The sequence below is a fragment of the Silurus aristotelis genome (assembly GCF_946808225.1).
Source record: "Silurus aristotelis genome assembly, chromosome: 1".
Lineage (NCBI taxonomy): Eukaryota > Metazoa > Chordata > Actinopteri > Siluriformes > Siluridae > Silurus > Silurus aristotelis.
In genome coordinates, this window is record NC_139574.1 from 7563236 (window position 1) to 7575735 (window position 12500).

At 38.1% G+C, this 12500-nt stretch overlaps 1 protein-coding gene across 1 annotated transcript in view; it reads right to left on the reverse strand.

Moving 5' to 3' along the window:
* adarb2 (adenosine deaminase RNA specific B2 (inactive)) overlaps positions 1-12157 on the reverse strand; it is a 246600-nt gene extending 234443 nt beyond the window's left edge. Inside the window, exon 1 of the mRNA XM_083546030.1 lies at positions 11754-12157. Within this exon, the coding sequence (XP_083402156.1) occupies positions 11754-11853 (100 nt within the window). The 5' untranslated portion in view covers positions 11854-12157. The remainder of the gene's footprint in view (positions 1-11753) is intronic.
* Positions 12158-12500: the final 343 nt, after the last annotated feature.

Sequence of the window (12500 nt, forward strand, 5' to 3'; positions counted from 1 at the left end):
TGCCAAAAGTATGGGGACCCCTGACCTTCCCTGCAATATGTGGTTCTTCTCTAAACTGTTACCACAAAGCAGGAGTCACACAATTATAATGGACATCTTTGGATGCGGTATAATAAAATTGTATCTTCTTCTTTTGGCTGCTACGCTTAGGGTCTGACACAGTGGTCTATGTCTCTATATATTTTCATATATAACACTGACCCTAACCCTATATTTTTATTTATTTATTTTTTTGCCCAGGAAACTTGGTAAACTCTTGTTAGAGCAATAGGGTGATATATGATTATATTTAGGTAAAGTGTTTTAGTATGCTTTTCTGATACATTATTCCTGTCTATACATTATACATAATTTATTAATAGGACTTAATTGCACTTTTATAATAAATAAATAAATATAATAGACATTTAATTGTTAACTAAAGCAACTGTTTAAAACTTGGTACTAAATCCTAAAATGGTCACCAATTCCATACTTTCATCCATCAGTCCATCCATCCATTTATCCATCCATCTATCTTGGGAGAAGAAACGTCTTCAGGAAACAGTATTATGTTTGGCCCTTTCTCAGCGACAAGCTGCCTCATTCATCTTATTATCTTCAAAAGAAAGTTATTTATAACTGTTTATCTATTTACTAAAATGTATGTAGTTATTAAATGCAGTATTATGAAACTTTTTTGGATGTAAACCTACTGCACTGCTGGGAGTTTGAAAACAAACCCAAATCCCATGATACATAGAGTGTCCAGTAAAAATGCTTTTGGACTCGTCTGTGACTGATAATTATTTATTGTTGATCGTTACACTTAACTATAATGATTTATCAGATGATTCAAAGCAAATGATCATTATGGCAGCATCAAATCCAGTCCAATCCTGTACAAACTAATCCAATCCAAATTAATTTATCAGAATATTAACCCCTGAGATTGTTAGAGGAAAAAAAAAACTCAATTACGCTGTTAAAAAAAAAAAGTACGGGTTGCCAAATATTCACTACTGTAAACACTAGCTAAATGTTCACTTTTCCTAGATTTGTTTTTTCAAATACGCTCAGAGTCATTGAGAGAGAGACATTAAAAACACAACAATGGTATGAAATGTTGGTCAGTGACTCATGAAATGACTGCTGGGTTAATATTCTCTGTTATTGCTATTGAAAAAAAAAAGAGGAAAATGTCTTGCATGCTGCAATATTATGCGGTTTTCAGCTTGGCAGGTTCATTTCCTTGTGCTAGCTTTGATATGGCTTTTGAATGGGCACAACATTTGAGTCAAGCGCCCTCTACACACGCCCCTTCACACACACACACCCGCACACACACACACACACACACATACATTGTTGCTTTCTATAGCTTACTTTAAGCATGTTGATGAAGTCTCTCAGGTCTCTCACATCCTCCATCTCTTTATAAAGAACATTAAGAGCATCAAACCTGGAATGTGTAAAGCTCTGCTTTATACCTCAAAGTAAGCTGTTTGGAAGAGGGGAGACACGGACATGGAGGGCAGACACGCCACTGCATATGAAACTCAAATACATGGGCGTATCAAGACTATTGGAAATGAGACAACGTTGCTAAGTGGTGAATAAAACACTTGATGTGAGTAATGGAAAATAACCAGCACCAGGGTGGTGTGATGTGATGCAATGCGGTGTAGCTTGACACAAAGTGAAGATAACATTAACTATCTAGATTGAATTGTTTTCTGTAAAAAGTGTCCATTAAAAAAGAACTACGATGATCAGTCGTCTTTAGTTGCATTGAATGCTGTAGAATGTTCAGGAAACAAGTTAGTTCCTCTTATCCCTTAAAGGAGATGGAAATAGTCGTTAAGTCACCAGTATGTGTTTAATCTTCCCTTTTTGAGGCTACAAATAAATAAATCAATTCATTCATTTATTAAGAAATACAGAATCTTTTCAGATTTTTGTCAAGACGAAATCGAGTGCAGGTACAAGAATATGAAGAACAAGGCACTGGAGGTCTGTGATATTTCTGCTGTGTGTGTTTGTCTATTGTGATCAATTGTGTGTACTTAGGTGTTCGACTAACCAGAGCAGGATCATGTGGGCTGGTGGGAGTCCATGAGGCAGATGGGATATTGATGAGATAATTTACAAACCACAGGCATATGTTTTTGCAAAAACCTTTCCTTTCTGGTTAAATTATCAGATTTATCCATGTCTCTTACAAAACTCTGACAACATCAGAGGGGTTTCCAGTTATTGACCTGACAGTTACAATAATAATGTCACAAAGTTGTATTTCTGCCTCAGACATTCTAACACACTTGAGAAAACAGGAATCATCAGAATGTTCTTGACTTTCAAAGCGCCATATTTTAGACCATCAGCGTTTTAGTGCCATTCAGTGAATGAGATTAAAACACCAGATTCCTTTAAGTTGTGCTGCATGTAAAGAAGCGGCACAGCTGCAGGAATGCTTTAATCAGATTCAAACCATATAGGCACAATTGTAGCCACAAACAGGCGGAAGGTCAGATCATTTCTAAACAAGATTTCAAACCACAAATACCAGCATAAATCCAGGCAAGCAGGCTGGATACGTTAGAACAGAGCAGCACAGATACTTTACAGTACAGTACCGTATTTTCCAGACTATAAGCCGCTACATTTTTTCCCACGATTTGAACCCCGCGGCTTAAACGATGAAGCCACTAATTTATAGATTTTCCTGGGTTTTTCCCAGTTTCACAAGCTTCAAGCCAAAAAACTGAACCCCATAACATTAGACAAATGAAATTGCAGAACGGGTTCAGGTGAAACAATAAAACTCTTTATATTAAATCAGATGCGCTCCCACTGAATCGGGTCGCACCACATCATAAATATGGATGATGTTCCTCTGATGTTTGACCTGCCGCTCACTCGGACTGTCAACAGGAAATGCGAATCATTCGTCACGCTAAAATAACAGCCGGCCATGAAAAACACTTCACCTGTGTTCTGAGCTGCACGGCATCGGGAGAAAAGCTTCACCGATGGTGATTTTTAAACGCACGACGATGCCAAAAGATAAACTCCTGAGAGAAATAGTTGTGAAAGGAAGGAGGAAGACAGTGAACAATGACTTTCTTGGTAGGCTACTGTTTAGATACAAGCCGTGTAACAGACACTGTCTTTCGTTAAAGCCTGTGTACAGTTCATTAGTTTCAGTGTAGGAACCTGCGGCTTATAGACAGGTGCAGCTTATTAATGTTTAAAATCTTTGTCAAATTCAGTGGGTGCGGCTTATATTTGGGTGCGCTTAATAGTCCGGAAATTACGGTATATAAAAATATCTACAACTATACAACAAACATTAAATGTTCAACTGTCCAGTGCTGCATCCTAATTCTCTAATGCTATCTATCCTAATATATAGCATCTGAGATTAGAATGAATGTGTACCAGTTGTTGAAATCCTAACAAGTATCCTAAAAGTACTCAGGATAATGTAAGATTTTCAAAGAATAAAATTGTGTGTATTGGTCCAACTTGTACTGCTCCCAATGTCTCTATGCACAATGGAGGAATTTCGTGAGGAATTTGTCCTCGTGAGCGTTCGCTACAAAGAATTCAACCGGAAAACATGACAAACGAGTGGATGATGCGAATTCAGTATTTGAGTTAAAGAACCTCAATTTTGAGCACCAAGTGACGTTTTGAAGTGACTTGCAAAATGGATGGATATGGTGTCAAATTACTGCACAGTATATTGTATATTACTATATATACAATATATTATTACCTACTGCACCACTCACCCCTGTATATATGGACCTCATACACTATTTATCATACTGCTATTTATTGTAAATTAGGCCACTTATGCACTTCTGGTTGGGTGCTAATTTAGTTCACATCCCGACTCTTTTAGTCAGAGTCGTTCATTATTGTATCACGTGACTCCTATTGACGCTACGCAGTGCATTACACAGAAAACAGAATTGAGTAGTTCATCTTATGAGTCCTCTGGTCCGAGTGGTTCATTCTTTTATCACGTGACTTCAATAGATGCTACACAATGAAATAGATCAGATCCGAATCCTGACATTATTATTACAAAAATTATTGAAGTCACGTGACAATAGAACTCATGACATGGAAGCAAAATATATTTTATCATAATTATAAATGTAATAACGTGATTGATTTTAAAGAACGAGATTTAAAGAAGTCACTAAAATGATCTGATCTTCTAATCACTACAGTGAATGAAGAAAAGCTGAGAAGCAGCAATGAGAAGATCATTTATAGTGCCATGGTGTGTAGCCAGGCAACAACATTGTGTTCTGTTACATGATAGTATTTAAAGTGTTCGAGTTCTTGAATACGTTTTTGCTACATACTCAAATGTATGTACTTTTTATTTCTAGACAGAGTACACACTTTTAGTGCATAGTATAAGTGGGCAGAGAGAGACTCAGAAGACGTCCGTGGTGGACATATTTGTAGTTTAGGGTGACACAGGGGACATTGGGACAAAGGGACACCGATTTGGGCTGTGAAGTGACGAGAAGAAACGTTTCAGTTTTTCAAATGATACAATTTTTTTTTTCTTTTCTGTACGGCACAAAAATAAAAGCATACAAATGGACAATTAAATCTTCTGTCAACAGGCTTAGGAAATGATTTTTTTTCTCAAATAAAATTGATACATGGCAAACTAGTGAGAATTTTAAATAAATGCCACAATGGCACTGCTATAAAATTCAAAGAGACGCCCCGAGTCAATAAAACGTTCATTACTTTGCTTCGGATCAGACACAAAGCTAATACAGACAAAGATTGGTTTAAACACCTTATAAAGGATTTGCTCAATAAGCCTCATGTGCACACACACACTCAAACACACACACACTCACAGCCTGGAGGAGCTAGGAGAATCAATGGATGAGCAGGGATTTACTAGAGGGCATGAGGAGAGGAAAAAGAGAGAGAGAGAGAGAGAGAGAGAGAGAGAGAGAGAGAGAGAGAGAGAGAGAGAGAGAGAGAGAGAGAGAGAGAGAGAGAAGAAAAAAGAGTTATTTAATGTTCGTCATCAGAGGAGTGATGAACCTAAACTACTGCAAAATACCTAATCTACTCAAACAGCCATAATCATCTACAAACCAAATCTCTCTCAGGGCACATCCTGCCAGCAACGCGCTGAGCTAACGCTTCTCTTACACACTGAGTCATGTTTAAATAACACCATCGTTTCATACACACACACACACACACACACACACACACACACACACACACACACACACACACGGCAGCGAGCGGAGATACAGTCAGCTGCGTTAAGCAGTCTCTCGGCACTGCCTATTAAGATAAAGATGAAAAAAAAAAAATAAAACATCAAGAGTACCTGGAGAAAGCGCTGTAGCTAAACAGATGTCTTGATTCTCTGCCTGCAGGCCGGATTTGTTATGAAACAAGGACAAGATGGTTAATAATCATTAGGAATTAACAGCTCATGCTGGAGAAATATGATGCCGGATCATAAAGTGTCAAAACAGTCTGCCAAAGAAATATGGCTGCATTTGGAGATGAATCATTGTTTGGTTTGGTTTGGTTTTTATTTAAAAAATATATGAATGCATAGTTCACATATTTCACCAACCGGCTGCTGTGCTAGCATACGATTCTATTTCAGCGCATAATTTAAATGTTAGCCGACATTGTATATATTGTGTCTACATCTATGGAGTTTGCATTGTAGGAGATTTTACCCACACGAAAGCCTGTTATGTGCGAGAAAAGGGATTTTAAAATGTATTTCTCACGAATTCCAGGAATTCAGGAGATTACTGAAATATTCTCTATTATTGCAACAACTAAATGTGATTTATTAATTTGTATTAACACGCGATTGATGCAGGGCTCATTTCTGTTTGACCTTTTTTATAAAAAAAAAATAATCAAGAAATAAATATAAAAGAGTCGAAATTCAACGCAGCACACAATTATTCACGACGTCCTTTCTTTATTCAGATATAAAAAATAATAAACCACCGCAAAATTGTTTTAATCACTAAACATTTGATTTACCGATGCGCCATGTCTCAAATCAGCACCAAAATCCGTCATGATGCACGCATCCGGCAATTAAAACCGTCCGTGTGGAAACATAGCAAAAGGTGTCCTGATGATATTATATAATTATATATTATTATTATATAATATATAATACACACATATATATATTTAAAAACACAATCCGAAAAATTATCATTAGATATAAAAGATGTTATACAGGCAAAAAAGGCTACATATATACACATATATATATATATATATATATATATATATATATATATATATATATATATATATATATATATATATATATATATATATATATATATGGTTTAGTATGGAATGCGATTCTTTGTCATCTTAATTTTGTCCTGTATATGAGATCATATATGAAGTATTAGCTCGCCGTAATTACCCACATCCTTCAAAGAATTGTCACCAAATCACCCCCCACTCCATGAACAAAATGTGTCGCAGAATTAGCCTTATTTCATTGTGTCATGTCAGTGCTAGCTCATAAGCTTTGTTAATTGATTTGTGTCTCACAATGCAGTACAGTGCCAGTTTCTGCTTTCAAGATTCGGGTTCTGTAAATGCTCACTCTGTGTGTGTGTGTACAAGGTCAGACGGCCTTTCACGGATGCTAACGCTATTACGCTGTTGGTCAACATGGACTAAGAATGCTAAGCAGGCTGGGAAGCTAACTTTCTTCATGCTAGTGCTTTTTAAACACAAAAAATAAAGATGTTAAGCTCATGAGGTAAATTGATTAGGATCTCAGGATGAATCGGAACAACATATAAGGATTAATGTTTAAATAAAGGGTTTATAGATAAAGCTATCAGTATAAAAATGATTAAATTATTTGCTAACTTATATGTTATTTGTGAGAAGGCCCTCGGTTCTTTTCCCCTCTGGTCAAACCCCAATCAGATGATTTCCTTTGTGTTATTGAGACGTTTTTCCTCACTAAACTTTCACAAAAATCCAGCAGCCATGTCTTTAAAAAGCCAAGGGGGCCTATTAAGAGATAATGACTAATTATGCTAATTTATAAAGTTGTGCTCTTTCCTTCCTTGGTCATTTTATCAGCCAGTTCTCCACAGGGAACGGCAACCATTCAATGTTAATAAGCATTTTTTTTACCTCTCTGGACAAACGTCCAGAGGACGACGCCGTGTCCTAAATCGAGGAGGATTTCACAGTTAATCAGGGAAGTGGCTGCAAAAGTCGACGCTGCAGCTGCAGCTGGTGCTGCTGATGACCTTCATTAACCTTTTAAATGCCAGCGGCACCTCGCACAAAAAGCCTCCTTATCAACAAGGGACACAAATAGACAGCCTTTTTCAAAAATTAAATGTAAGTATATCTGTATTTTTTTGCCTTTTGCTGTAAAATAGATCTAGTATTAGCTGGGATATTAGAAAAACACACACAGATGGATTCTGTTCATATGGAACACGTAGAAATGGTGACAATGGTGAAAAATGTAGCAGCGAAGCAAGTTCGTTCTTTCTTGCGTCTTACTGAGACGCAGCACTGATTCAGAAACGGAGACACGCCGAGGAAGCGGAGACAGCGTCTCCAATGAGACTACAAGCCAACACACACACACACACACACACACACTCTCTCACATACAGAGAAAGGTGTATATGACCGGTCTAACCAGCACAGCACGTCAAAACAAAGAAATCAAGCGCAGCTCTACAATCCTTCATGCTCCGGTCAGGTCTTCAACCATCACGGCGATGTCAGACAAATGACTGACCTTGACCTCCATCTTCGTGTGTGGTAAAAATCTTCACAAAATGACATCTTTGAGCTAAGATTCGTCATTTTGTTTCTATCAGATCAAAATGATCAATGCGTCTAAAGTATCTCTGGGTTTGATTTGTATTCATGTAAACGCTCGTGTCAAAGCTGTCAACAAATACATTACTTTAGAACATATAGAGAAATAATTGTGATGAAATAAATCCATACATAGTGAAGACCACATAAAACGTCAAGCTGGAGTTTAAATATTATGTATACCATTATTAAAAAGAAGTGACTATGTGACCTACCTTGTGACCGTGTGATTCCTAGGAAATGCTCAACAAATTGCCTAATTAGTCCTTTAATTTAAAACAAACAAAAACTTTTTGTGCTCTAAATCGACACTCGATTTTCCATGACTCATTATGGTCTGAAATTGACGGTTGGCACAAACTCGCCAGGATCCACATTCATTCTGAACTCCAGAACCGGAGAACCGGAGAACAACAGGAGCATGGCATTCCATCATTTGTGCAGCAAGTCTGCGAACGAGCGAGCAGCACAAGGGTCCGGCGTGTATACATTATTCGCTCCGGAGGTCAGCTGACATGCCGTCAGACGTGGACGAAGCACAAGGGTGAGTTCTGAACACATCTGCCATGAGAAGCTTCAGATTGGAGCAATTTTATTCCAGTTACACGGCCAGGTGGGTGAAGAAACACTCGTCAAAAAACATGTAGTATTTAGTTTGTGAGCTTTGTGGACAAAACAGTTGACGAATTAGCATGAGGGCATATTAAAACCGTGACATGACACAGGTTCAACAGCTTTGTAGATTTTTTTTATACTCCTCCTGCTGTTTTATGTGACTGGACTTTTATTCCGAGGCATTTTTACAGCAATCTGGAGTATACAAAAAATGCACTATATCAAAATCATGCTTTTTTTTGTCCATGTTGTATAACAGTGACTCAAATATATTTAATTATTTTGTATTTCTGATTTCTGGAAAATCTGAATTGTAATTTCTGATATATCCTTATAGCAATGTAGGAGTGTAAGTCATGTTTATGCAGCATAATAAACAGCGGTGAATTATGTAAAGGTAAAGAGCAGACGTCCTACATGTACCTCTTTGCCTGATGATTTAAGCTCCGGTAATCTGTCCTGATAGACCGTGCAGACACCACTGAAAGGTGTGATGTCAAGTTAGTTTTGTACATTTTATACTATTTGCACTATGACTATACTTTTACCGCTTCCACTTCCAATCAGGTAGAAATAAATGTGCTTACATCTGATTCGGGTTTGAGTACTGTAGATTGTAATGTCGCTCTAATCTGTGGGATTTGTTTAGGCATCAAATGCATTAAAGTGCACAGTGTCAGAATAATCCAAAGAAAAAAACACAACAAAACATCAGCCACACAGGACTGTAAACGCAATTGATTCAGCTCTGGGAAAGCCTAAAGTTTATTATAATAGCACTTAGATTTATCCCTTCCATCTTCATTATGGCAGATTAGAGCGAGGGGGGTGGGGGTTAAAACAAAAGCTCTGACGTCACACGGCTTTGTGAAATTAATTGCATCGCCGTCTCGCGCGCTTGCTATGGTTCCGATAAGAATCTGAATCGCGGTGATAATGTCATGTAATGGAGTGATAAAAAAAAATGCTGAGTGGTGTTTTTTTTAAACTGAGATGTCAGAAAAAAACTGGGGTTCTAGAGAAGTGTGTGTTTAGTTATTAAATAAATGAATGAATGAATGACTGAAAAAAAGCAGGATGGAAAAAAGGAAGGAAGGAAAAAATTTCATAAATGTGAAAACTTTGTGAATTTTGCCGTTTTGGAATCACCGAGTGTAAAGTACGCCGGAAATGGTCATCATCAAAGCTCATCAGCTCAGCTGGAAAATTGGCACACACACACACACACACACACACACACACACACACACACACACACACACACATGCACAATGTTCATATGCAATGCCTAATGCTCTGTGACCATTCTTGTCGCTTCCATTATGTAAATACATTTGACTCAGCACTGCACTTATCGTTCTTCTCTCAATTACACAGGTTATTAATATCAGGGGTTACAAGAACAGCCTTAGGATAAATAATAATAATAATATAAAGGCTAATAATAATAATAATAATGATAATAATAATAGGTTCAACTGACAGCACGCTTTTTCATCCCAGTCGCCTTATTAAAACGTTTGGGTTTGTTTTTTATTTATACACCCGACACATCTGCTGACATGTGACACACAAATTTAAGTGAATCATTTAACATTTCCTGCTTGGAAGTGTGTGTATGAAGAAAAAAGAATGTGTATTACAATTGAAACAAACAGTAAAGCAGAGTATTGATGGTGTGCCCCAAAACGCAATCGAGATCAAATTCTATTCCCATTTTCTTGGAAAATAAAAAAAGCCCATAAAAATGCGAACAGAGAAAATAAGTGCAGTGAACACACTCCTGCCAGTCAATGTGAAGGAGATACAGAGGTGGTGTGTCTGGGAGCAGGAGGTCTGATCACCAACACGTTATCAGCCCCAAGGGTCTGTCACAATAGGCGATAAGCAACTGTCTCTCACACACACACACACACGCACACACACACACACACACCTGTCACGGTGAACGCAGAGGTGTTCCTGATACCCAGACGCCCTCGTTTATTACCACTGCCACCGCAGAGAGCTGAAGAAGCACAACGGCTGCCGTCACTCACCTCGAGCCTGGGCTTCGTTTACTCCTCAGCGCTTGTGATGAAATTTCCGAGGTGATCACGCAACAAGGTGGCAAGCAAAGTGGACAGATAACGGAGGGGTGAAAATAAGAGCATTCTGCAATGCCGTGCAACAAGTTTGGTTTGTTATTTTTTTGGTGTCTTAGTTTGTTTTTCTGGCGAATGCATTGATTGCCGAGAAGTAATAATAGTAGTAATAATAACTAAAAAATATATATAAAATGACATTGGTAAACAAAAAAAAACCCTTTTTCCAAATCCATTTAAAAGTAATCAACTTATGCATATATACTTAAGAACTATAGGATGTGCATGTCCACATGCTTTTATTTCCGTAACCTGCTGTATATCAATAACACGCCTACGAAAAGTTGCTTTCTGATATCCTAGAGAAGCTCAGCAATAAGATGTCCTTGCCTTGGACATGTTTGACCTTACAGTCTCAGACATCCTAATGAGCCCTAATGTGATCTCCAATCTAAAAACTGCTCTCTAACAGCAACACGTTACAGGGGACAATGGAAACAGACTACTGGTGATGCAGGACACGACCCCTGTCCCCTGTTTAAACTGGGCATGGGTAGTTTGGTGTGGCAGTGTGATATGACAGAGTCGTATAAGCGATTATAAAGGATGAAAGTGACATAATGGGAATAAAAGGAGCGTGAGGGCGGACACATTACCCACCGAGATGCGAAATTACGCACAGTGCGTCTTGCGCATCTGGACCTAAAAACGCCTGATATCTTCCTCGATGTTTCGGTGCACAAAAAGAATACAGAAAACTCAATCTTTATAAAAGGTGGACGTTTTTTGGTTTTAAAAATAAAAAAAAAGTGGGTATAAAAGATATAAAGAAAAAGGGGATAAAGCAGAAGAGCATGGATGCGTTGCGCGCAGGACACCATCGCACCGGCACAGAACACACACACTCACACACACGGGTGCGCACACATATACACACATACACACTTAAGAAAAGAATAAACGACTAAATTCATTATATTAAAAAAAAAAAAAAAAAAAATACTGATAATATGCCAGGATTGTGGGAGCGGAATGCTTGGATGAACTCCTGCTCTAAATGAATGACAATAGTGCGAATGACCTATAGCTTTGGGAAAGGTGTTTAAAAAGAAAAAAAAGAAAAAAAAAGATATAATAAATGAAGAAAAAAATAGATTTTACCTTTGCGCTTGGATCTTCTCCTCCTTCTGCGTTTAAACTTGCACCTGATCTGGCCGCTTCCCGCACCGCCGCCGCTGCTGCCGCCGAGGATTGAAGCCATCACAGCGGATCGGGACAAGTTGATATGCTCGGGGGGTTTTAATGGATTTTTTGGGGGGGCTGCAAAAAAATAAAACCACGAAAAAACTTGTTTAGGATCGTTGAGCGCGATGCATCAGTGGAGCTCTCTAACGCATCAGCTCAGTCTCCCTGCTCCTTGTCCTCACTGCTTCGCCCCTGCGCGCAAATGCCTCTCTAAACTAACCCTCTCTAAACTAACCCTCTCTCCACATTCGCATCTCACTCGGGTTAAAGCCGTGTGCTGTGCTCCCAAACGCTTTCAGCTTTTCTGCATCTCACCTACTGATTCTTTTTTTTTCTGTTTGGAGAAGCTCCACCATCTCCATCCAATCACATCGATCTGGATCTGAATATTCAAATTATAAACCAATCAGAACCCTAGGATCGATGTGACATCATAGTCATCCAGCCGGAGCTCCATCTAGAGCCGCGCCTCTTTCAAGAAAAAGGTGAGACTGAAAAGTATGGAAAAGTGTGTCTCAAGATATTCAATGCCTGTTCATACTCTAAAAAAAAATAAAAATGAATAAATAAATAAATAAAAAAATTTTTTGTCCTGGTTTTATGGCTGTAAAAGAAATCTATAATGGTTTTAATGATCCATGTGGGTCTGGTATAGTAAGTAAT